Consider the following 27,525-nt stretch of genomic DNA (forward strand, 5'->3'; position numbering starts at 1 on the left):
GGGCAGCACTAGTTTGCGCTACTGTCTTAGACTTTAGGACCTGGGATTGGGGAGAGATGGCATCCTCAGTACTTTATAATGCAAGTGAAACGAGGATTTGGTCAGACTTTTGAAGGGTCTGCAGAAGAAAAATATTGTATAGGCCGGGGACATGAGACAGCAGGAAACGGGAACTTTTCTTCCTTCTATTTTTGTGAATGGCAAGAATGAGGATGTCAGAGTTCAGTTAAAATATGTGCTTTATAAGAAAATATAATAATGTGTTTTAAAAAGTTTACAAGCATTGCTGGCTACCCGAGGTGTTCCTAGTGGTGGTGGTGGTGGCAGCAGCGTGTCAATGTGTTGAGAGGAAGAGGTGGAATGGGAAATTCTGCTGAGCAAACTCCGTGCCCATTTCCACCCCCCAGTTAGTCCACTCCACTCAACTGGTGACTGGTGAGTCTTGGGGGCTGGGGATGGAAGCTGAGAATTGGCAGGGGCCTGGAAAAACTGAGAATCAGGCAGGGGGGCTGGGGAAACTATGGGGATGATGTGAATCTATGTTTCTAATTTTACAGCTATGTTATAATTTGGATGTTCCTATTTTTGACATGATATTGCCTTGGTTAAATAAAATGTTTAAACTTAAAAAGCTGTGTCATTAACAGTGAATCGAATCGAATCGAAAAATCGATTCAACAGGGTGAATCGAATCGAAATATTTTTCTCTGAATCGGGCAGCACTACTTCACATATATGATAATTATTATGAAAGTACATATCTTTAGATACAGACTGTCTTTTGCTCAGGAATATGAAATCCTATTTCTTCCTTCCAGCTACCAGACTAAGAGCCATCTGGTACCAATTAGCTTATTAACCTACCCAAGGAAAAGCGCGGGAAAGCTGAACAAAGAAAGGAGAAAGACCACTTTATAATTTTACCTTTACCTCTACAAATATTGTATAAACTTAATTTTGTTTATCCAGCAAATATCACTTAATTGTACTGAATATTATTCCCTTTTCCTCTCTTTATATAATTTCCTTGTCTTTTCTTAATTATCCTGGTATGGAATTTTTATTATGTTTGCTTTTAAGACACTTTCATTAATCACCTTATATTATCTCTAAGCTCAATCACATTCAATAAACTTTATTGTCAGCTGGTGCTGAATAGTGAACACTCAGACCCACAACTTTCATCCCAGTGAAAAAATTCACGGAGTAGCTGTGAAAGAGATCATCATCGTTGTTCACAGTCTTGCCCACGAAAGTATAACAAAATATAACAAATGTACATTAACAAAAATAACGTAGCTTAAATTATGGTGGGTAAAGATCCAATCAGCTGCTCCGGGCACCTCCTTAGTTAGTACAACTGCATGCATGTAATAGACCGACCCCCCAACCTAGGTTTCACCATTTGGCTTCTTCAGGAGGGGTGCTAAAGATAAAAGAGAGACTAAAATGAACACTAAATACACCAGCATACACACACACACATTCTAAACCTTCTTTTAAAAAACCTCAAATACACATTACTTCCTCCATACGGCTTACCGGGATGGGAACTCCATGCTGCACACAGAAACGCTACTGGCGTAGAATTACACATCAACAAGCTACGCCCCTTTAAATATCCACGTCAAAGGCGTCACAAACTACGTCATGAACTGAAATTCACTCCCCTTATAGCTGGAACCAATCAATTTCGTTATTTAACCCTACCGGGGCCAGGGTATGCCATTGAAAAATAAATTTCTGTTCTAAATACAGTAAATGCTGAACAACATTTCCTGTCTCTTTATAAGCATGCCTTAAAACAGTATACTTCAAGTCCTCTGCCGAGTGCTTCTGTTCAAGCCAATGACACACAAGGGGAGCCAAAACACGCTGGCACCGAATGTTACTGAGGTGCTCAGCGATTCGAAGCTTAACTATTCGCCGAGTATGCCCAATGTACTATAAACCACAAGGGCATACTATACAGTAAACAACTGCACTTGATTGACAATTGGTACCAGTCCTCAAATAGAACTTCTTACCCCCTGATCGAGGAATCGGCAATTGGTCAGTGTTGAGGACATGAGAACAGCACACACAATGATGACAATATACATGAGAGCCAACTTGAGATTGTTGGGGGAGGCCACGGTGTTTAAGAATCTGAGTCAAATTACGCCCCCGAGTAAAAGCAAACAGGGGAACAGTCCTCATGCTCTCATGAACCTGCAACACTGACCAGTGCTTCAAGATAATCTGTCTAATTTGTTGGCTCCGACTGGAGTAAGGCAATACGCATACCGTGGCCCCTCCTCTCTGACGTTATTGGGGGTGAAATAGCCATTCCTGCCGACAATAGCGTGTTCTTTTCCAAGCTAATTTCAAAACCTTTGGGGGATAACCCCTTCTATGAACTTCCCATATAACTGCGTGGCCTGGAGATGGAAATCTAAATCGTCAGAGCAGATCCTCCGCAATCGTAAAAATTGCCCCACCGGTATGCTACCCTGGAGGGGTTTGGGATGAAAACTATGGTAATAGAGGAGCGTGTTACGATCGGAGGGCTTCCTATACAGAGTAGTATTATACTGAACCTGAGAATTGATATAAGATTTTACTACTTGGATATCCAAAAAAGATATAATATCAGTACTCACTTTATAAGTGAGTGCAATATCGGAATCCACTTGGTTCAACTCTGTAAGGACACAACATAACTTTTACACTGTCCATGAAATGGTCTCTGTTACCCTGCTATTGCTCTGCGCTGCTTCCGCTAAACAATGGCCTTCATCAAACACACTGCTGACTTCTCTATGGACTAGATTCACTAACCCTCCAATCCGGGTCCAATCCGTGTGCGATTGGAGGCAGGCTGACCGATTACCCAACCATCTGCATGCAAATGGGGGCGATCGGAGGCACACCCCCCAATTGACTGCACGTATTGCTAGAGCCCTGACAGTAGTAACAGGAGAAGCAGCCTCCTGTCACTGCTGTCAGGGCTTCTGTCGGCTTTTTACATTTTTTTTTAAATCGGGCAGATATCTTACGTGTTTTACATACGCAAAATATCAGCCTGTGTAGTATTTCTACCCTCCTTCCTTCTCTGTGCAGCATTTCTACCCTCCCTCCATCCCTGCCCAGCATGTCTGGCCTGCTCCCCTGCTGAAAGCCGTGGGCATCCGCTCCTTGCGCGATCTGCGGCTGGAAGCAGGGAAGCCAGCCAGAAGATAAGCAACACCGGTGAGCACCCGCAGACACCCCTGTTTACTGCCGCTATTGCTGTTTAAGGAAAGCAGCAGCAGCAGAATAGGAAGGGTGGCCGGCTATGCACTAGAGAGTTGCGCAGGGACAGAAGTCCCACCCATCCCCATGAGGAATCCCTCCGTTCCCACCCGTCCCCGCAAGGAATCCCCTCCGTACCCACTCGTCCCTATAATCTTCAGAAATAGTTATTTCATTTAATTATGCTACTGAATTAAAGGCTCTGGTAGAGACCCATTTACAAATAAGCAAAAACACTTTATTAATGTGGAAATATTAATTGGGAAGAATACATACTTTTTAAACGGGTTTCTACCAGAGCCTCTAATGTAAATATAAAATATAAATGCTCAGCTGATGAGAACCCCCAAGCTGTCAGCTGAGGACTTCCTTTGCAGTTGGCCAAGGGTCCCTTTTGCCAAGCTTGGCAGACAGCAGTAGCATCCCTGAGTCACAGATGCTGGCACCTCAGTGGCTCATGGATGTTGCCAGCGACTGCTGTGCTTGGTGGAGGGGAGTTCTGGCCTTCTCTAGAGGAGGTCCTCTGCTGGTGATGCTTGGGGAACCCCACCAGTCACAGCAAGGGTCAGCAAGTACTTCAGCACTGTAGAACTAAAACCAGAAATGCATTTCTTTTTCTTTTGAACACAATACAAAGACATCTGCTATATATATTTCCCAAAGCTAACATATTTTAGTCAATAAATTCCGTTTTTTACCTTTGTTGTCTGGAGACTTATTTTTCCATAAAGTTGGTCCCAATTTCTTTTTTCTGCTTTCCCATCTTCTGTAAATTCTTCTGTTGCTGTCCATTGGTTCCTACTACCATGGTCCAGCATTTATCCCTTTCTCATTTTTCGCCTCTGCCCATCAGTCTCATGCCCAACATTTCTCCTTCTATCATCCTTCTCCAGCACCATGCCACATTTCTCCCTCCATTCCCTTCACCACTATGTCCAACATTCCTCCCTCTTGCATCCATTTCAATCTGTTTGTTCCTTCACAATATTTCTCCCTCTCATCTATAACTCATTCCCTCCCTATGACCAAAAATTCTCCTTTCTTCCATTCCCCGTGTACACAACCATCTCTTTCCCTCCCTTCCTCTCTCCCAAGTCCATGCCTTCTGTGTCCAAAAACGCATTCCCTACCCAACTCAGCATCTCTTTCCTTCCCTTCCTCTCTCCCAAGTTCATGCCTTCTGTGTCCAAAAATGCACTCCCTCCCCACCTCTTCCCCTCCCTTCCTCCATTCTCTCTCCCAAGTTCATGCCTTGTGTCAAAAAAACGCACTCCCTCCCCCACCTCGTTCCCTCCCTTCCTCCATCCTCTCTCCCAAGTTCATACCTTGTGTCCAAAAGCGCATTATCTCTCTCACCTCAGCATCTCTTTCCCTCCCTTCCTCTCTCCCAAGTTCATGCCTTCTGTGTCCAAAAACGCATTCCCTCCCCACCTCAGTATTTCTTTCTCAACTTCATGTCTTGTGTCCAAAAATGCACTCCCTCCTCCCCTTTTGTGTTCTGCGTTTGCCTCCCAGTCCTCATCTTAGCAACTTTCTCAGCCAAATAGAGCTCGAGCCGCAAGGTTCGTCTTCTATTTCCTGCCTGCCCTGCCGCGCACACATAGCCGACTGGAAGTCTTCCCCGATGTCAGTGCTGACATCAGAGGGTAGGCTTTGCGTAAGCCCTCCCTCCGACGTCAGCGCTGACATCGGGGAAGACTTCCGGTCGGCTATGTGTGTACGGCAGGGCAGGTAGGAACAGAATACGAGCCTTACGGCTTGAGTTGTATTTAACCCCGCGGGATCCCCGCGGGTCCCCCGTCGTCCCCGTTCAGCTCTCTCCTGTGCACCTCCTTGCGGCGTGCACCCAGGGCGGACTCCCCGACCCCCCCCCCCTAGGTATGCCACTGATTCCAGCCTGCCTTTGGTGACAGTCTTTGAAGTACCACTGTCAATCGACCGTGACCAACTAATCTGATAGTTTAAACTTACTAATTGTTTTTAGGATGAGTCTGTTCTTTGCATGTGTGATCTCTCTCGTGCTTTTTCCCCATTGAATAATGGGTTTTGTTTCCTAATTAATTATCTTGTTTAGTTTGTGCACTGCCATGTTGTGCTCCCCATGAAAAAGTTGTATATCAAATTAAACTAATTAAATTGAATTCACAGTAAGTTAAAGGACTATCACATTTCATTCTAGTGTAATACTGTAGTATTAGTGTTATGCAAAGGATTTATTGATGGAATAGGGCTTCGGGGCTGTTGCTACGCGGCTTTTTAAAAGAGGCAGTAAGCTTCAACAGAGGTTTGTACCACGTCCTAGAGCGCTAAATGATCCGACGCTCATAGAATTCCTATGAGCATTGGAGCAGCTCCAGAGCATTTAACGCTCTGGACCATGGTAGAAACCTCTATCGCAGCTTAGTAAAAGGGGGTTATAATGAAGTAGACTGTTATTCACAAAAGTATAGGCTTCAATAAAATGCCAAAGGTTTCCACCAACCTATCTTTTTTTTTCTCCGAAAACATATTCCATCCATTTTATTGTTGAGTTTCACAATATTAGAGTTAGACCACTCTAATATTGTGAAACTCAACAATAAAATGGATGGAATATGTTTTCGGAGAAAAAAAAAGATAGGCTGGTGGAAACCTTTGGCATTTTATTGAGGCCTGATACTTTTGTGAATAACAGTCTACTTCATTATAGTTTAACTTCAAAACACAAGATATTATTTTGAAGGACTATATTAATATATTTTTTTATATATATTATTTAAAATTAGGTTACCAATGAACCTCCTAAAGGACTTCGTGCAAACATCAGACGGGCTTTTACTGAAATTAGTCCTGCCTTCTTTGAAGAACATATCCTTGAGAAAATGTGGAGAAAATTAATTTTTGGTCTTTGTTTCTTCCATGCTATTATTCAGGTATGACTCTTTGTTATTGTTTTTGATAAGTTTAATTTTGTATCATATATACGTCTTATTCAATGTCAATTCACTTCAGGCTTGTACTAGACAATTTAAAAAACAGGATACCTATAAAAATATCAAACATATCTATTTTATGTCTATATTATAAAAGCCATATACTGGTTTGCCTAATACAACTAACTTAAAAGGCAAGCTAGTATTGAATGCATCTACCCTTGGGGGTGCATCTATCATATGTATAGACCTTCAGGCAGCAATCGGGTATATATCACCAGTTGCTTAATGCTTCGTCGGTCCAACCTTTATTAATTCAATGAATCACTCTCCTATTTATCTAAGTGCCATTTTTTTAGTAATGTATTTTTTTAATATATAAAACCTATCATTTTTTCAATAACAGACCATCACTTAGCTTACAGTGAGCCTATGCTGTCTTCACCTCTCTCGACATGCATGTTTCAAAAAAGAAACCTTTCTTCAGGGTCGAGGGAAACTGTTTGAGGGAGCTGTTACAAGGCAATTGCAGCTCCCTCAAACCATTTCCCTCGAACCTGAAGAAAGGTTTCTTTTTTGAAACATGCATGTCGGGAGAGGTGAAAACAGCACAGGCTCACTATAAGCTAAAAATAAATAAAGGATGGACCGACGAAGCATTATGACTGAACTAACAGTGGCTTGTTGATTACTTTGTATTATAAAAGCAACAGAGGTTAGAGCAGCTGCCTCAGCATCCTGAGATTATGAGTTCAATTCCTACTGCAGCTTCTTGTTACTCTGGGCAAGTCACTTTTTTTTTTCATAATTGCCGCTGCTGGGTCAGACCAGTGGTCCATCGTGCCCAGCAATCCGCTCAAACGGCAGCCCTCTGGTCAAAGACCAGTGCCCTAACGGAGACTAGCCCTACCTGTGTACGTTCTGGTTCAGCAGGAACTTGTCTAACTTTGTCTTGAATCCCTGGAGGGTGTTTTTTCCCCTATGACAGACTCCGGAAGAGCATTCCAGTTTTCCACCATTCTCTGGGTGAAGAAGAATTTCCTTATGATCGTACAGAATCTATCCCTTTTCAATTTTAGAGCATGTCCTCTCGTTCTCCCTACCTTGGAGAGGGTGAACAACCTGTCCTTATCTACTAAGTCTATTCTCTTCAGTACCTTGAATGTTTCGATCATATCCCCTCTCAATCTCCTCTGTTCGAGGGAGTAAAGGCCCAGTTTCTCTAATCTTTCACTATATGGCAAATCCTCCAGTCCCTTAACCATCTTTGTCGCTCTTCTCTGGACCATTTCGAGTAGTACCGTGTCCTTCTGTGTGGACGGCTTCATCAACTTGTCGATCATAACTCCCAAGTCTCTTTCCTGGGAGGTCTCTCTAAGTACCGCCCCGGACATGTATTCGTGCATGAGATTTTTGTTACCTACATGCATCACTTTACACTTATCCACATTGAACCTCATCTGCCTTGTTGATGCCTATGCCTCAAGCATGATTATGTTACGTTGCAGGTCTTCGCAATCCTCCTGTATCTTCACTACTCTGAATAACTTTGTGTCATCTGCAAATTTAATCACCTCACTCGTCGTACCAATTTCCAGATCGTTTATAAATATTTTGAATAGCACAGGTCCAAGCACTGAACCCTGCGACACTCCACTCATGATGCTTTTCCAGTCTGAGTATCGTCCATTTACCCCCACTCTCTGTTTCCTATACACTGGCCAGTTTTTAATCCACGTGAGTATTTCACCCTCGATTCCATGGCTTGCAATTTTTCGAAGTAGTCGTTCATGCGGAACCTTGTCAAACGCCTTCTGAAAATCCAGATATACAATGGTCACCCTTGTCTATCTGCCTGTTTACTCCCTCAAATAAGTGCAGCAAGTTCGGCAAGCTTTATCTTCGTGTCCATGTCTATAGGAGTGGAGTCAATGCAGCTAGAAGTGATTAAATCCTCCTTAGTGGTGCTTGGAAACAGAACACCCCTAGTTTTTTAAATGTTTAAGGCAAGCATGTTTTTAGTAAGCCTTAGACTAATTTGGTTGAGACATTAGGATCCAAAGGATGTAGAAGTTGGATGTCATCAGCATATGCAAACACGGTGAAGCCTTTGTATTGAGAATCAGTAACGGATCAAGGAAAAGATTGAAGAGTATCAGTGATAAGATAGAACCCTGTGGTATCCCAAATTGTTGAGAGACGGTTTCAGAGGCAGAGTTCTTGAATTTCACTTGATAAGAGCGATTTTCAAAGTATGAGGCAAACTAGTTCAGGGTTATGCCAGAAATACCAGAAGTCTGAAGTCTTTGGAGTAATAGAGAGTGATCAATCATGTCAAAAGCTGCTGTAAGATCAAGCGAGACTAAGAGGACAGATTTTCGATGATACAAGAAGTATAGGATTGCGGTGGTAAGACCGATCAATGAAAGTTCAGTAACGTGGTGAGGGCTAAAGCCTGTTTGATTAGGATGGAAAGCATTTGTTTTTTCCAAGAAAGCGGAAAATTGATAGAATACAATTTTCTCTGTTAGCTTTGCTAAGAAGGGGAGATTGGCTATTGGTTGGCAGTTTGTACATTCTTCGTCAGAAGAGTTTAAATGTTTGAGTTTTGGGTAGATAGTGGAAAGTTTTCTAATTATTAGACAACAAACCAGAGGAGAAACTATAAGAGATAATCTTTTGAATAAACTTGGGACACAGAAGAGAGGGAGGAAGGGGGAGGGAAAGAGATGCTGAGATGGGGGAGGGAATAAAGAGAGAATTGTTGGGCATGAGGGAGGTGGTCGAGAGGAAAACTGTGATGGAATTAAAAAAAACACAGAAGATCACTAATTAGAATATGAATGGGCATACTTTCACAGTCTAAATTCTGCATAGGAGATGGTTTGGATAGCTTGAAGTGAACTTCTACAGCAACTCCAGTAGTTGGAACCCAAAGTACTGGGTAGACTTCTAAGGTCTATGGATCAGAAATAACAAAGAAAAAAGACATTTTAATCATGAAATTGTAATACATATGATTACAGGGCAGACTGGATGGACCATTCAGGTCTTTATCTGCCATCATTTACTATGTTACTATGAGTGTGTGAGTGAGAGTGAAAGAGAAAGAGAAATGGTGCACATAGGGAAAGGAAGAAAGAGAAGCATTGTTGGACATAGGGAGGGAGGTAGAGATGCATGGGGAAGAGAAAGATGAGAGGGAGAAAAGTTGTATATGGTGATGGAGAGGAACAGTGGGACAGACTGAAAGAGATGCAAGAGGGAGAATGACGGACATAGTGATGGAGGCGATGGAGGGAGAGATGTGACATGGTGCTGGAGAAAAACATAGAAACATGATGACAGATAAAGGCCAAATGGCCCATCTAGTCTGCCCATCTGCAGTAACCATTATCTCTTCCTCTCTCTATGATAGGGGTGGCAAAGTCCCTCCTCGAGGTCCGTAATACAGTCGGATTTCCACAATGAATATGCATGAGATCTATTTGCATGCACTGCTTTCATTGTATGCTAATAGACTCATGCATATTCATTGGGGAAATCCTGGATTGCGGCCCTCAAGGAGGGACTTTGACATCCCTGCTCAAGAGATCCCATGTGCCTAACCCATGCCTTCTTGAATTCAGACACAGTCTCTGTCTCCACCACTTCTTCCAAGAGACTTTTCCACGCATCTACCACCCTTTCTGTAAAAAGTATTTCCTTAGAGGGGTGATAGAAGGAGAAATATTGGACATGGGGCTGGTGGGCAGGGGTAAAAGATGCTGAATATGGTCTGGGGGATATGAGAGGGAAGTTCATTTACACATTATGGTCAGGTGATGACGGAGTGATTGTGGGAAACAATCCTTGATAAAGTGTTGAATACGTGAAACATGTCGGATCCGAGTTTCCCCGATCATAAAAACTGAGATAAGTCATAAACCTTTATTACATATATTAAAGCATTTGACTAGTAGCACTTTAAGGCACTTTTTAAGCACTTTGAAACTGTTGCACTTTAAATACTGAAATCCAATTAGGATAAAAAAGTGGGCCTGTGAGGAGACAACACATCAAGCTTATCGCTATGATAAACATTTGAGCGATGAGTGGTGTTCCGAAGCTTCAGTAAAGTTATGAAATTTATAGCTATAAAGAGTGGTTGAATCATATATCACAACGGATATTTATCATTTGGAATAAGAGATATATATATTTGCGTACAATTAAACTTCAAAGTGCATACAAGCATTATTTTGGCTCTAAAGTTGGTGACCAAGATAAAGCATGGGCACCTCATGTGTGCTGCACTGTCTGCTATTCCGGATTAACACAGTGGCTGAATGGGAAATAGAAGAAGATGCCTTTCGCTGTACCCATGGTATGACGTGAACCAACAAATCATCACTCAGACTGTTATTTTTGCATGACAAAAATTGGTGGATTCACAAAGAGGAATAAATCAAAAATTGTGTTTCCTGATTGCCCACCAGCAATTAAACCCGTTCCTCATAAATCAGCAGCATGGGAAGCATTCGTGCTGGTTGTTCAGAATTTTCTTGATAATCACAGATCAGAGAATTGTGTTAAGCTTGTGGAGAACATGCTGACAGCATATCAGCTAATGGGTGCCAGAATGTCACATAAAATGCACTTCTTACATTCTCATTTAGACTTCTTCCCACCCAATCTTGATGATGTCAGCGATGAGCGTGGGGAAAGATTTCATCAAGATATCAAGGTGATGGAATGCAGATATCAGGGAAAGTTCAATCCCAGTATGATGGGAGACTATTGTTGGTTCTTGCAAAGAAAGACAAATGTACAGTACAAGCGTAAAAGCAAGTGTCTCAAACATTTCTGAACATGCTGACCACTTTTGTAACATGTCTCCTTATTGTCTTCGTGTTTGTTTTCAGAGTAAACTCCTTAACACAAGTTTGGTGGGACACAGATCATACTCGTAATATTGTGCTGATATGGCAAACTGTTAAAAGTTTCAAGTTTTATTAAAATTTGATAAAACGCTAATCATACATTCTAAGCGTTTGACAATTAAAAAATTAAAATGGGGAACAATTAACAAACTTATTAATGACACGACAGTACTTACATGAAAACAGGATGATAGGGAGAAATACAATTTTAAAAGAAAAGAGAACGATTAAGGTTAAAAAATCAGTAACGCGTATCTCAGTAACCTGATGTGCTAGATGAATTTTAATTACAGATCTGAAATCAGTGTCATTAAATTAACTAAGAACACTTCTTAAGTTCTTAGTAGCAAAGAAAACCTTTCTTTTTGTTACCAGTTGACCAGTATAATCTATACATGTATGGATTAAATATCCATGCCTATTTAACCTATGCACTTTTGTGTCCCATGCTCTTCATATAGCATTATACTATTAGGCTATTAAAAAGAAAACCAAAAAGCAGTGTTGACTTGCAAAATTTTAAGAATTTATATAATTATTTAACTATATTTCTATTTTAAAATCCAGGAAAGAAAAAAGTTTGGACCGCTTGGCTGGAACATCTGCTATGAATTTACTGACAGTGATAGAGAGTGTGCCTTACTTAATCTAAACCTTTATTGTCAAGACAATAGAATTCCTTGGGATGCTCTTACCTATATAACAGGTATTTATAAATGTTATTCTATTTTCAGCATTACTGATTTCCGATTTATCAATTTTTTTCTTATTATAGAGTCAATTTCTAAGCATAGAACATTGTTTTATGCATGGAAATAGATAAGAACAATTTTATAAGTGGACACTACAACTTAGGCATATAGATGCAGCATGCTGAGAGCAAATTCTATAAAACTATCTGGGTATCAATTCTGTTATAGAGTACAAGCATAAAATGACATCAAATGCCTATATTTAGGCATTTCCACGTATTCAATGTCAATAGTAGGTATAAATGTGGGTGCCTAAATGTAGCACTTTAGATTAAAACTACCACTACTACTATTACCGTATTTTCACGCATATAACGCGCATACGTGTATAGCGCACGGGTCCAAACCATTTGTGTAAAAAAAATTTTATATAGCACGCACATGCGTATACCGCACATGCTGCTATAACCTCCTCCCGCCACTCCCGCTTACTCCCTCTTCTGGCCTGCGAACCGGTATCCTCCCCCCCGCAATCCTACATCTCCCCCAGCACCGCAAAGACATCGGTCGCTTACCCGATTGGGCACCGGCACCAGCACCAATGCACATGACGTGCCAGTGCCCAAAGAACCTCCCTCGTTGGGCTGGGCTGGGCTGGGTGGTGCGAGGGAGATCCTCCCTCTTCCCTGTGCCGGGCTGGACTGGGCTTTGAGCATTTGCGCATGCTCAAAGCCTTCTGAATCTCGGAGAGAGCGAGACCAGAAGGCTTTGAGCATGCGCAAATGCTCAAAGCCCAGTCCAGCCCGGCACAGGGAAGAGGGAGGATCTCCCTTGCACCGCCCAGCCCAGCCCAGCCCAACGAGGGAGGTTCTTTGGGCACTGGCACTGGCACGTCCTGTGCATTGGTGCTGGTGCCGGTGCCCAATCGGGTAAGCGACCGATGTCTTTGCGGTGCTGGGGGGATGTAGGATCGTGGGGGAGGGGGGTGACGCGAGCGGGGGGGAGGATGCCGGTTCGCAGGGGGGATGCCGGATCGCACTGAAAAAAAAAAAATTGTATAACGCGCATGAATAAGAACATAAGAAGTTACCTCCGCTGAGGCAGACCAGAGGTCCATCTCGCCCAGCGGTCCGCTCCCGCGACAGCCTATCAGGCCTATTGCCTGAACAGTGGTCCCTGACTATTTCTATAACCTACCTCTACTCCTATCCCTATAACCTACCTCTACTCCTATCCCTATAACCTACCTCTACTCCTATCTGTACCCCTCAATCCCTTTGTCCTCTAGGAACCTATCCAAACCTTCTTTGAAGCCCTGTAACGTGCTCCTGCCTACCACAGCCTCCGGAAGCGCATTCCATGTATCCACAACCCTCTGGGTGAAAAAGAACTTCCCAGCGTTTGTTCTAAACCTGTCCCCTTTCAATCTCTCCGAGTGCCCCCTTGTACTTGTGGTTCCCCATAATTTGAAAAATCTGTCCCTGTCTACTTTTTCTATGCCCTTCAGAATCTTGAAGGTTTCTATCATGTCTCCTCTAATTCTCCGCTTCTCCAGGTAGAACAGCCCCATCTTTTTTAGTCTGTCAGTATATGAGAGATTTTCCATACCCTTTATCAGCTTAGTTGCTCTTCTCTGGACTCCCTCAAGTACTGCCATGTCCTTCTTGAAGTACGGCGACCAGTACTGGACACAGTATTCCAGATGCGGGCGCACCATTGCACGATACAGTGGCAGGATGACTTCCTTCGTCCTGGTTGTGATACCCTTTTTAATGATACCCAACATTTTGTTTGCTTTCCTTGAGGCTGTGGCGCACTGTGCCGACGCCTTCAATGTTGTGTCTACCATCACTCCCAGGTCTCTTTCAAGGTTACTTACCCCTAGCAGTGATCCCCCCATTTTGTAAGTGAACATCGGGTTCTTTTTCCCTACATGCATGACCTTGCATTTCCCTATGTTGAAGCTCATTTGCCACTTTTTGGCCCACTCTTCCAGTGTCGTCAGATCCTTTTGGAGATCTTTGCAGTCTGCCGTGGTTTTAACCCTGCTGTATAGTTTGGTGTCATCTGCAAATTTAATGACCTCACATTTTTTTCCCGCCTCCAGGTCGTTAATAAATATATTGAAAAGGAGCGGTCCCAGCACCGACCCCTGCGGAACTCCGCTCGTGACCCATTGCCAGTCTGAGTAATGGCCCTTTACTCCAACCCTCTGTTTCCTGTCTGCCAGCCAGTTTTTGATCCATTGGTGGACCTCCCCTTGCACCCCGTGGTTCCATAGCTTCTTAAGCAGTCTTTCGTGTGGTACCTTGTCAAAGGCTTTTTGGAAGTCAAGGTAAATGATGTCTATGGATTCCCCTTTATCCACCTGGCTATTTACCCCCTCAAAGAAGTACAATAAGTTTGAGGCATGACCTACCCTTGCAGAAGCCATGCTGACTCAACTTTAGCTATCCATTGTTTTCAATGTGTTCACAGATGCTGTCCTTAATCAGCGCTTCCATCATCTTTCCTGGGACCGAGGTCAAGCTCACCAGCCTGTAGTTTCCTGGGTCACCCCTTGAACCTTTCTTGAAGATGGGCGTGACATTTGCTATTTTCCAGTCCTCCGGGATCTCTCCAGTTTTTAACGATAGGTTGCATATTTGTCGAAGTGGCTCTGCTATTTCGTTCCTTGGTTCCTGAGTACCCTTGGGTGAATGCCGTCCGGACCTGGTGATTTGTCGCTCTTTAGCCTGTCTATCTGCCTGAGGACATTCTCTTGGCTTACCTCTAGTTGGACCAGCTTATCATCCTGATCTCCTTTTACGATCTCTTCGGGTTCCGGAATGTTGGTTGTGTCTTCCCTCGTGAAGACTGACATGAAGAACTCATTTAACTTGTCAGCTATCTCTTTTTCCTCTTTTACCATTCCCTTTCTGTCTCCATCATCCAAGGGTCCCACTTCCTCCCTTGCTGGTTGCTTCCCCTTAACGTACCTGAAGAATGATTTGAAGTTTGTTGCTTCCCCCGCCAGTCTCTCTTCATATTCTCTTTTTGCTTTCCTAACCACTCGGTGACACTCCCTTTGGTGTTCTTTGTGCTCCTTTTGGTTGTCCTTTGTTTGGTCCTTTTTCCATTTTTTGAACGATGCTTTCTTGTCACTTATCGCCTTTTTCACTGCATTTGTTATCCACACTGGGTTTTTTGTTCTATTTTTTTTGCACCCTTTCCTGAACTTGGGGACGCACAGGTTCTGTGCTTCGTGCACAGTGCCCTTGAGTAGGGTCCAGGCTTTTTCTACGGACTCCATCTTCCTTGTGTTGCCATTGAGTTTCTTTCCCATCATTATCTTCATGGCATCATAATTCCCTTTTTTGAAGTTGAGTGCCGTCATTGTGGTTCTTTTCACCTTTGATGATCCAATTTGTAGCCTGCACTGGATCGTGTTGTGATCACTGTTTCCTAGTGGGGCTAGTACCGCCACCTCCTTGGCGGGTCTCCCTAGTCCGTTGAAGATTAGGTCAAGAGTGGCATCTCCCCGTGTTGGTTACGTGACCAGCTGTTCCATGAAACAGTCCCTCGTGACCGACAGGAATTTGGTCTCCCTCGTGCAGTTTGAATGCCTGATATTCCAGTCTATCGCAGAGTAGTTGAAGTCCCCCATCACCACCACACTTCCGCTTTTGCATACCTGCCTCAGTTCAGCTTCCAGGTCCTGGTCGATTTCTTCCGGTTGTCCAGGTGGGCGATAGTAACCCAATTTTATGTCTGCTCCAGTTCCTCCCGGTAGCTTAACCCATAGTGATTCCAAGCCATCCACCCTTACTGTTGTTTCCATCCTGGTTGAGGTTATGGAGTCTTTTATATATAGCACTATTCCTCCACCCTTTTTGTGTGTCCTGTCTCTCCTGTAGAGTTTGTACCCTGGTATGGCCACATCCCATTTATTGTCATCAGTCCACCACGTTTCTGTGACTCCAATTATGTCTAGGTCCTTCTTGCTGGCTATGACTTCCAGCTCTCCCATTTTGGCCCTTAGGCTCCTAGCATTAGTGTATAGGCAATGTAAGTCCCGGTTGTTTGCCCTCTCTGCTGGTTTTCCTCGTGGTTTGGCACTCCTGCCGACCCCCTCATGGGTTGCCAGTCCCCGAGCCTCGTCTCGGTCATCCTCCTCCTGCGGTGTGTCTGTTTCGTCCTCAGCCTGTTTCCCCATTTTTGGTTGCCCCTCTGGCTCCCGTTGTTCTCTGTTGATCCTGCTTGCTAGTTTCATTTGTGCCCTGGGCCCCTGCATTGCGTCCTTAGGTCCTTTTTCCAAAAATTCCCACTCAATCCCGAGCACACTTTTACAATGTCCTTGCCCCTCTGGCTCTCGTTCTCTGTTGATCCTGCTTGCTAGTTTCATTTGTGCCCTGGGCCCCTGTATTGCGTCTTTAGTCCTTTTTCCAAAAATTCCCACTCAGTCCCGAGCCCTCTTTTACAATGTCCTTGCTCAGTATCCTTATTTGATACTATTGTCCGATGTGTCGAGGTCAGATCGACTATCGGCTTTCCCCTTCTCCTCAGTTTAAAGCCAAGTCTGACGCTCTGGACGTTGCGTGCCAGCATCCTCGTCCCAGCCGTGCTCAGGTGCAGTCCATCTCTCCTGTAGAGCCTGTTCTTCCCCAAGAAAGTTGTCCAGTTCCGAACAAAGTGGAAACCCTCCTCTTCGCACCATCTCCTCAGCTAACCGTTTATTGCTTGTAGTTCGCTCTGCCTCCTTGCGTCCGCTCTCGGTACTGGCAGGATCTCTGAGAAGGCTATCTTCCTTGTCCTCAGTTTCAGTTTCCTCCCCAGGATCCTGAACTGGTCAGTTAGTGTAGTCCTGTTGTAGTTCCTCCAACTGACGTCGTTGGTTCCAATGTGGATTACTACTGCTGTCTCCTCTGTCTCGGCTCCCTCCAGGATCCTCTCAATTCTATCGTTCTTGCCCCCGGGAGACATGTCACTAGTCGGTCCTCTCTCCCTCCGGCTATGTGACTGTCCACTTCTCTCAGGATTGAGTCTCCCACTACGATAGCAGATCTCGGTTTGTAAAATTGTGTATAACGCGCGCGTTATATGCGTGAAAATACAGTACTTATAATTTCTATAGCACTGCTAGACGTACACAGTGCTCCATATTAAACAGTAAAACAGTACCTGCTTGACATAGGTCTAATCAAAACAGGACAAGTAAGGGATTGAGGAATTGCTTACAGTGGGAATGAATGTGCAGTTCTGTATTTCAAAGTAAGACAGCCAGATTAAAGGCCAAACCCTGTCTGCCCATAAATCCCTTGGGGATCCCCCTAGACTGGACTGGATACACATTTGAACAATGGACCTTTGTGAAACTTAAGCTTTGGTATCTGGTATGAATTTTTTCCAGCCTACAACAGAACTTATCAATCAATCTAATGTCCCAAGATGCATTCCTTCTCCTTGCCCTGTTTCTCAAGCACACAGCACATGTGTTTTCCAAACCAATATTTCAAAATTTTTTAAAGTGCCATCTTTCTGGTTCTGTATCTCGGTTTATCCATTTTGGTTTTATATACAGTATATCCATTCATAAACATTCTCACCTGCTTTTGGATTAGGCCCTATCTGACAAAATGTTCTTTCTAACTAGCAAATCTTGGCAAGGCAAGAAAGCATAGTGGTTTTTTATTTCATGTTTGCTTATTTCACCAAAATACCTGGCCAATTTTAATAGGCTGCCCCCCCCCCCCCCCCCGGCTCATTTAAGCCACACAGCCACGTCTACACTAACATCCTCAAATTAGTGCTCTGGTTCAAAACTGTTTCTATAAGTTAAGGATGATAAGATCCTTAGCTCCTCTCCTTGACTCTAACTCCCTCAATATTCTAATTTATTCTCTTACAATATCCAAAATCGACTACTGCAATTCACTATAAAGGACATCAGACGTCTCCAACTAGTACAAAATACAGCAATAAAAATTATCACAAAATCAAAACAATGTGATCATGTCACTCCTTTGTTGAAGAATGCTCAAAGGTTGCCCATTCATCATCGAATCATTTATAAAATCGCCCTTCTTACTTTTAAGACCCGATAGACCAATGCACCAGCATTTATAGACAAAATTCTTATCCCATATGTTCCCCCCAGAACTTTAAGGTCCTCATCTCAACACACTCTTAATATTCCTTCACTAAAAATAATTGGCACTCGCCATGCATACATTTATTCAGTAACATCATCACCTTCAATTTGGAACTCAGTTCCCTTATGTTTAAGAGCTGAACAAAGTCTGGATAAATTTAAGGGCTCCTTTTACTAAGCTGCGGTAACTGTTTTAGCACGCGCTTGACGCTAATGCCTCCATTGAGCTGGCATTAATTTTTCCATGTAGCACGGGGGTTAGCGCGTGCTAATCTGCAGCGTGCGCTAAAAACGCTACCGCAGCTTAGTAAAGGAGCCCTAAGAGTAGCTTAAAATGCTTTCTTTTTAAAGATGCATATGATTGATTTATCCCATGCCTTTTTAATCTATCTTCACTAAAATTCAATGCAAAGAAATGCAGAGTAATGCATTTGGGGATTAATAATAGGAAGGAACCGTATATGCTGGGAGGAGAGAAGCTGATATGCACGGACGGGGAGAGGGACCTTGGGGTGATAGTGTCCGAAGATCTAAAGGCGAAAAAACAGTGTGACAAGGCAGTGGCTGCTGCCAGAAGGATTCTGGGCTGTATAAAGAGAGGCGTAGTCAGTAGAAGGAAGAAAGTGTTGATGCCCCTGTACAGGTCGTTGGTGAGGCCCCACTTGGAGTATTGTGTTCAGTTTTGGAGACCGTATCTGGCGAAAGACGTAAGAAGACTTGAGGCGGTCCAGAGGAGGGCGACGAAAATGATAGGAGGCTTGCGCCAGAAGACGTATGAGGAGAGACTGGAAGCCCTGAATATGTATACCCTAGAGGAAAGGAGAGACAGGGGAGATATGATTCAGACGTTCAAATACTTAAAGGGTATTAACGTAGAACAAAATCTTTTCCAGAGAAAGGAAAATGGTAAAACCAGAGGACATAATTTGAGGTTGAGGGGTGGTAGATTCAGGGGCAATGTTAGGAAATTCTACTTTACGGAGAGGGTGGTGGATGCCTGGAATGCGCTCCCGAGAGAGGTGGTGGAGAGTAAAACTGTGACTGAGTTCAAAGAAGCGTGGGATGAACACAGAAGATTTAAAATCAGAAAATAATATTAAAGATTGAACTAGGCCAGTTACTGGGCAGACTTGTACGGTCTGTGTCTGTGCATGGCCGTTTGGAGGAGGATGGGCAGGGGAGGGCTTCAATGGCTGGGAGGGTGTAGATGGGCTGGAGTAAGTCTTAACAGAGATTTCGGCCGTTGGAACCCAAGCACAGTACCGGGTAAAGCTTTGGATTCTTGCCCAGAAATAGCTAAGAAGAAAAAAAAAAAAAATAATAATAATAATTTAAATTGAATCAGATTGGGCAGACTGGATGGACTATTCGGGTCTTTATCTGCCGTCATCTACTATGTTACTATGTTACTATGTTCACTTTTTACAAATTTTAAATATTTCCCAATCCTTTCCCTTTGTTTCTATCCTCTGTTTTTATTTTTTTTAAGAATTGTAATTTTTCCCCTTCTATCCTTTTTGCTTTACCCTTCCCCCCTAAGTTAGTCTGTTTTTGTACTCTTTTTGTCTTTTGTTTATTTTAGATTTTTAATGTACAATGCTTTGAAATTTTATGTTAAGCGTTTAATCATATTTTAATAAACTAAACTATAAACTATAACTAATATTGACACCAGCCATAAAGCATGTCTAAGTGCAGGTACTTAAATGAGGCAGGAATGTTCATAACTAATTCAACCATCTGCTAGTATTCTAAACATTTATGTTCACAATTGCCACATGTAAAACTTATTTGACTCATTTTCAAAAAAGATAGATGTCCAAAACACAGCACTTAGATGACTTACTAGTCAAAATGTCTAAGTGGCCATTCTCAAAACAGACTTTGTAGATGTCGTTCTGGTTGTTTTGTCTCCAGTACATCCAAATCTTAAGGGGGCATGTTAGAGACATGTTTTGGCATAATCAAACCTTTAAGAAAAGGTCCTGGGCTTCCTTTAGATGTTTGGAGCTAGAACTGTTTTACAACTATCTAAATGCTAAAAAGTTGCCCAACCTGACCAGATGACCACTGGAGGGATTAAGGCATGACCCCCTCCCCTTACTCCCCCAATGGTCACCAACCCTATCCCACCACCCAAAGATGTTAAAAAAAACAACCCTAAAACCTAGTACATTCTAGCCTGTATTACGAATGGGTGCTGAAAAGTTCTCAGTCCAAGCAGCTCAGATGTTAAACATAGACATTTGAACCCAGAGAGCAGAGGTTACTGCTATGAATTTTACATTAAAAGTTCCAGGGACAGATGTTACCATATCTTGCTTATATTGTATGGTGAGCCCTCAAAGACCTGGTTCATAGTCTTAAGCGCGTGAGACAGATGCGCGCCAATAGAGCGTCAACAATTCAGTGCAAGACTTCAGTGCGCCAAAGAAAATCCTTCCTTTAAAGGTCTTGGTGGGGAACCCCCCCACTTAATAGTGATCACGCTGGCGTTGGGGGGAGGGTTTGGGGGTTATAACCCCACATTATACTGTAAACTTAACTTTTTCTCTATTTTTTAGGGAAAAAGTTAAGGTTACACCCCCCACATCCCCCAACGCCAGCACGATCCCTATTAAGTAGAGTGGGGGGTTCCCCCACACACACCCCGTCGGAGCCCTTTAAAAGAAGGTTTTTCTTCGGCGCACTGAAGTCTTGCGCTGAATTGTCGGTGCTCATTTGTCGGCGCGCGTCTGTCTCGCGCGCTTAAGACCCGTCACCCAAAGACCTACATTGAAATGACACTTGCAGGCATAAGTAAGTAAATTTTAGGTGGGTTTTGGAGGGCTCACCAATCACCATACAATATAAGCAAGATATAGTGACATCTGTATCAGGGACTTTTAAAGTGAAATTCACTACACTACTTATTGGAAGAGCCCCTCTGCTATGCTCAGCTGCCTGAACAGTTTACTAAGAATGCAGGCTACCTACTGTAGAGGAAAACATGCTTTTGTGTGTTTTTCATGTGGACATACTGTATTTATATTCAAAAATAGCCAAAAAAGATAGATATACTAAGGACGAGGGGGAATTCTGTATAGGTCGCTGGTCTCAGCAGCTGCCTAAGTGGCTGCTGATAATTGCACACCAGTGTCCTATATAGAATTGACGGTGTCAATGTCATGGGTGCTGGTTAGAGAATCGTGTTGCTGCTGAGCTGATCGCTGCAAATAAATCTCCCTGCCTCGATCAGCTCAGCAGCCATGGAAAGAAATCCCCCAGCCATGAAATTGGCTGGTAGGAGGGATGCCCAGTTCCTCCTGCTGGCATCCCCCCCGAAGATCACCAGGAGGAAGGATGTCCACTCCCTCCTGCCGGAAACCCCCCCCTCCGCAAAGATCACTGGAAGGAGGGATACCAACTCCCTCCTGTCAGACACCCCCCACCCCCCAAAGATCACTGACAGAAAGCATGCCCACTCCCTCCTGCCAGAACTGCCCTGAAGACATGCTCCCACCTCGACACCCCCAAGCCCACCCGGATACCCCCCACACATATTTCTTGCAGACCGGCCAGAGGGATGCTTACTCCCTTCAGCTGGCCATCAGGCCCAACTCTACAGAATGGCGAGCCTTCCCCTTCCCAGTATATCCTGGATTGCACCGGGGAAGGGCCTAAGGCTCAGGTGCCTAAAGCCCCTCCCATAGTCAGGGTCATAGGCGCCTGGGCCAACTGGAATCTTAGGCCTTCCTTCCAGTGCATTCGGGGATGCACTGGGAGTGGCCTTAAGACTCCGATTGGCTAGATACCTTAGGTCACCCCTTTGGGAGGGGACTTATGTGCCTGGGCCAATCAGGGCCTTAGGCCCCTCCCCCTGTGCATCCCAGGATGCACCGGGAAGGGGAAGGCCTGCCATTCTGTGGAGGTGGGCCTGCCAGCTGGAGGGAGTAAGCATCACTTTGGCTAGCCTGCAAGAAATATGTGCGGGGGTATCCGGGTGGGCTTGGGGGTGTCAAAGTAGGAGCATGTCTTCAGGGGAGTTCTGGCAGGAGGGAGTGGGCATGCTTTCTGCCAATGATCTGTGGTGGGTGTCCGGCAGGAGGGAGTTAGCATCCCTCCTGCCAGTGATCTTTGGGGAGTGGGGGGGTTTTCGGCAGTAAGGAGTGGACATCCCTTCTGCCGGGGATGCCTCAGGGGGTGCGGAAGGAAGAATTGGGCATTCCTCCTGCCACGGACATTCAGGGCAGGGTTTTGGGAGTTCCAGCAAGAGGGGCTAGACATCCCTTCTACTGGGGGATGCCTCGGGATGGTGGCAGGAGGATCTGGGCACTCTGCCTGCCGTGGACTGTGATAAGAGGGTTCACCATTGTGGCAGGAGGAATTGGGCACTCTTCCTGCCGCGGACATTCAGGGGGGGAGGCTTCGAGGGTTCTAGCAGGTGGGAGTGGGCTTCCCTCCTTCTGGCTGACTTTACAGGGGGGATGGGTTCCTTGCTGCGGCCGCTAAACTGATCATGGCAGGGAGATTCCCTTGCTGCGATCAGCTCTTTATGAATTGTAGACCAGTATATTGCTAGCCTACATTTCAGGCACCTATCATGGCCACTTCCAGGAGAAACCACACCCACACTTAGCATTGGGCAAGCTTAAGTGGTCCTACGCATCTCTCTAGGCTCGCAAAAACACCTACAGTGTAGACCACCTGCCTTGGGGTGGTTTTTTGTGGGGGAGTTTTAACATGAGTCACAATTGGCTGGTTAGACAGAGGTAGAACGCCTACCGCTGCCTACATTTGGGAATCCATTTATAGAATTTGCCCCAAATTGTCTATATAGGTCATTAAAAAAAAAAAAAGATAAGGCATTTTGATGTTTTGAGAATGGACTTTTTCTCTACTGGATTTCTGGACATCTTTCCCAGCATGTCCAATAATTCTATTCTTTCTTCATTTCCTCATGTGCACCATCTCTTTTTCCTTCTCAGACACTCATACCCAGTAATTATCCCTTTCTATTCCTTTCCCACCTCATCATCTTTCCCTCACTCCCTCCATTCTTTCATCCTGTGTCTCAAGTTCATGCCCCCTCCCTCTTTCCTTCTTTCATATGTCCAAAGTTTGTGCTCTCTCTCTTCCTTCTGTGTCCTAACTTGCCCCTCTTCCCGTCTGTGTCCCAATACACCCCTCGCCCTCCCTCCCACCATTCTGTGTCCTAAGTTTGTGCCTCCCTCCCATAGGTGTCTACCTGTTCTGGCTGGCTCCCTTCTCCTCATTCCTTCCAGCCACACTTGTTTTTCTTCAAAAAGTCATGGGCAGCCATTCCTACATGCAACTCGCAGCTGACCCAGAAGCCTTCCCTCTGATGTCAGAGAAAAGGCTTCCAGTCAGATGCGGGCCATGTGTAGGAGCTGCTGCCTGTTGCTTTATGAAGAGAAACAAGAGGAGTAACTAGCAGTAAAAGGGAAGGTGTTTTGATGGTAGGGGGGGTCTGCGCCAAAAGAAGTATGAGAAGACCTGAATATGTATTATTCTGGAGGAGAGGAAGAACAAGAGAGATATGATACAGACATTTAAATACTTGAAAGGTATTAATATAGGTCCAAATCAAATTGAGGTTTCGGGGAAGTAGACTTAGGAGTAATGTTAGGAAATTATTTTACACAAAGAGGATGGTGGATGCCTGGAATGCCCTCAGTAAGACTAAAAATTCATATTATCCCCCACAAAAGTTTTAGGGGTTATCTTCGATAATGGTTTTACATTTACAACTCAAATTTCTGCTGTAATACAAACTCTTTTTTTTTACATTACGGCTTATATGCTCTATCCGTAATTTATTATATCCTACTGCACTTAGGCCCTGATTCTGCAAAACACATCTAAAGTTAGGCGCAGTTTAGGTCCTTTGTAGAATCGCGCTCAGTGAAGTTCAGCACTGTTTAGACATCTAACTTTTTAGGCATCCTTTAGAGAATCAGGTTTTAGGTGCGTCTACAAAGTGGCATCTATGCCCTTTGGATGCCTAAGTATCAATTATCCCTTGTTAAGACCCATAATTGGCTAATTAACTACAGTGGTACCTTGGTTTATGAGTGCACCAGTTTGTGAGTGTTTTGCAAGACGAGCAAAACATTTAAAAAATTGGCGCCTCGGAAACCTTCTCCCCCACGATCCGGCACCCCCCCCCCCGCCGCAATCTGAAATCCCCCAGACCCACCCGAACCTGCTTCTTACTTTCATCTCGGCCTCAGCACCGGCACCGGCATATCCTGTGCGTTGGTGCCGGTGCCAAAGATCAGCCTCCTCTTCTTGCTGAGCCTTGAGCATGCGCAGATAGAGCGTGAACTCGCAGGCCTTGAGCATGCGCAGATGTTCAAGGCCCAGCAAGAAGAGGAGGCCGATCTTCGGGCACTGGCACCAACACACAGGACATGCCGGTGCCGAGGCCGAGATGAAAGTAAGAAGTGGGTTCAGGTGGGTCTGGGGGACTTCAGATTGCGGCAGGGGGGTGCCGGATCGTGGCGGGGGGGAGGGTGCCGGATCGCGGGGGAGGACCTTTGGGGGGAGCAATGCCGGTTCTCGGGGATAAAGCAGCACCGCTGGCCTCGGGGGGTGGGAACATATCAAAGCGAGTTTCCATTATTTCCTATGGGGAAACTCGCTTTGATATACAAGTATTTTGGTTTACGAGCATGCTTCTGGAACGAATTATGCTCGTAAACCAAGGTACCACTGTACTTAGATTGGATGCCTAAAGCACGCCTAACTTTAGGCATGACCTAGACACCCTTTATAGAATCGGGGTCTCAATGTATTGGTTCATTCATTCGTGATTAGTCATCTGGATTATTGTAATTCACTTTTTCAAAGGTATTAAGGTCAAAGACCGTAAACATCTTCAAATCATTCAAAATACTGCGATCAAACATATTACTGGTCATGTTACTCCTTTATTAAAAGCCGCTCATTGGATACCTATTTTTTATCGGATAACTTATAAGATTTTATTGTTATTTAAAATCTGTGCTGCAAAAACACCACTAAAATATTTTTGAGTCCTTATTATCCTTCATATTCTCTTAGATCCGATGGTGAAAATTGTCTTTTCATTCCCTCATTTTGTCAAATTATATCTGCTATCTATCGTTCTATCTTTTATGTACAGGGACCTGAACTCTGGAACCTTTTCCCATCTCATCTAGGACTTCAAAATCATTGAATCAGTTTAAGAAGGATCTTAAGAAATGTCTCTTTACTATAGATAAGCTGAGTGTATATTTATAGAAGCATGATCAGTTGTGCAGTAGAACAATACCTTTTGTGTTTTTCCTCCCTTTACTATTTAAAATTATAGTTCATTCCTCATTTCTCTCACTGTTAAATTTTGTCTTAATACTTCCTAATCTTTTTTTTTTGTAAGCCACTTAGACATTTTATGATAGGCACAATATCAATCCCTTCTCATAGGGTTCAGAGAGGCAGTGTCTGTGAGAACAAGCAGGTTCCTCCCCATGTTTTCGCTCTTAGAAATAGGCTTGGAATTCAGGATCTCTAAGAAAGTGAAAAAGTCAAGCTGACCTCTGTTCCCACAATACAGGACATGGTTGTTCACATGACATCAGCTCATATGACATTTGCTTTCTCTTTGTTTCTACTCACCCATCCTGTTGTCCTTTTCCTTCTTGTTCTTCTTTCCTACCCATTATTGTATTTCCTACCCTCCTCTTCCTTTGGCACAGTAAGTCCTTTACATCTTTTGTATGTCTGTCATACCATTCCCCTGGAATGTTGTAAAAAAATTTTTTAACTATGTTAATCGCTTAGAATTATGATTAAGCGATTTATCAAATTCTAAATAAAACTTGAAAGGTTACTGCCAACGTCTTAGGGAGAACAGCATGTAGTGAAAGCTCTTTCCTCTGAAGTAGACAGACATAGATCAGGAGTTCTACTTCAAAATATTGTTGTATTGTAAAACTGTAGCCACACTTTGTCATTTGCTACTTAGGGGCGAGCCAAGTTGGATGGGAAGACAGATGGTTAGACTCTCCGTAATAAGTGTTACTACTCTAGTGAAACATATCTAAAAATGGAAATTAAATAAATATGTTTGAAAAACTGGACTGGATGTTATTTAACCAACTTTAAAATAAATATGCAAATTGTTATTCTCCTGGCTTAATGAGAAAAGTTTCTCCCAAGTTCCTTGTTGACTTATATTCCTGGATAGTGGAAATGCTAGATAAGGGGATCTTTCCTTTGGATAAGGGCCATATCATAATAATACCAATTATTAAAGATATTAAAAAATCAATTTCCCTGGTGGAAAATTAAAGGCCTATAATATTGATTCTTCTTTTTATCAAGGTGATGGAAACATTGGTTCATAATTAGCTATTGGATTATGTGGAACAGAAACCTTTATAAATTAGTTAAATTAGTTAATAAGAACATAAGAAGTTGCCTCCACTGGATCAGACCAGAGGTCTATCGCACCCAGCGGTCCGCTCCCGCGGCGGCCCATCAGATCTATGACCTGTGAAGTGGTTTTTGAGCATTTCTATAACCTACCTTTACTTCTATCTGTACCCCTCAATCCCCTTATCCTTTAGGAACCTATCCAAACCTTCCTTGAACCCCTGTAATGTGCTCTGGCTTATCACAACCTCCGGAAGCGTGTTCCATGTGTCCACCACCCTCTGGGTAAAAAAGAACTTCCTAGCATTTGTTCTAAACCTGTCCCCTTTCAGCTTCTCCGAGTGACCCCTTGTACTTGTGGCTCCCCACAGCCTGAAGAATCTGTCCCTGTCTACCTTCTCTATGCCCTTCAGGATTTTGAAGGTTTCTATCATATCTCCTCTAAGTCTCCGCTTTTCCAGGGAGAACAGCCCCAGCATTTTCAATCTGTTAGCATATGAAAAGTTTTCCATACCTTTTATCAGTTTAGTCGCTCTTCTCTGGACCCCCTCAAGTATTGCCATGTCCTTCTTGAGGTACGGTGACCAGTACTGGACACAGTATTCCAGATGTAGGCGCACCATTGCACGATACAGCGGCAAGATGACTTCCTTCGTCCTGGTTGTGATACCCTTTTTAATGATACCCAACATTCTGTTCGCTTTCTTTGAGTCTGTCGCACACTGTGCCGATGCTTTCAATGCGGTGTCCACCATCACCCCTAGGTCTTTTTCAAGGTTGCTCACCCACGCCTACAGTATCCAGGAACTTGGTTTCCCTACCACAGCTGGAGGTGCCTAGGTTCCAGTCTATCCCCGGATAATTGAAGTCATCCACGATAACTGCGTTGCCTCCCGGGCAGTTGCATTTAATCTCGTCCATCATTTCTCCATCAATTTCTTCGGATTGCCCTTGGGGTCGGTAGTAGATGCCGATCTTCGTTTCCATTCTATTTGTTCCCGGAATTTTGACCCAAAGAGATTCTGCCTTATTTTTCATTTCCTTCATTTCATTCTGCCTTATTTTTCATTGTTCTCCGTGGTAGACTCAATTCCCTCTTTGACATATAGGGCAATACCCCCACTTTTTTGACCCACTCTGTCTCTGCGGTATAGCTTGTATCCCGTAGCACAGTGTCCCAGATGTTTCCCTCATTC

The 27,525-nt window shown here is 43.8% G+C and overlaps 1 protein-coding gene across 1 annotated transcript in view; it reads left to right on the forward strand.

Moving 5' to 3' along the window:
• LOC117347325 (dynein heavy chain 6, axonemal-like) overlaps window positions 1-27,525 on the forward strand; it is a 2,502,256-nt gene that overhangs the window by 2,270,159 nt on the left and 204,572 nt on the right. Inside the window, 2 exon segments of the mRNA XM_033918113.1 lie at window positions 6,039-6,185; window positions 11,675-11,813. Of these exon segments, the coding sequence (XP_033774004.1) occupies window positions 6,039-6,185; window positions 11,675-11,813 (286 nt within the window).

Source organism: Geotrypetes seraphini, chromosome 1 (assembly GCF_902459505.1).
Source record: "Geotrypetes seraphini chromosome 1, aGeoSer1.1, whole genome shotgun sequence".
Classification (NCBI taxonomy): domain Eukaryota; kingdom Metazoa; phylum Chordata; class Amphibia; order Gymnophiona; family Dermophiidae; genus Geotrypetes; species Geotrypetes seraphini.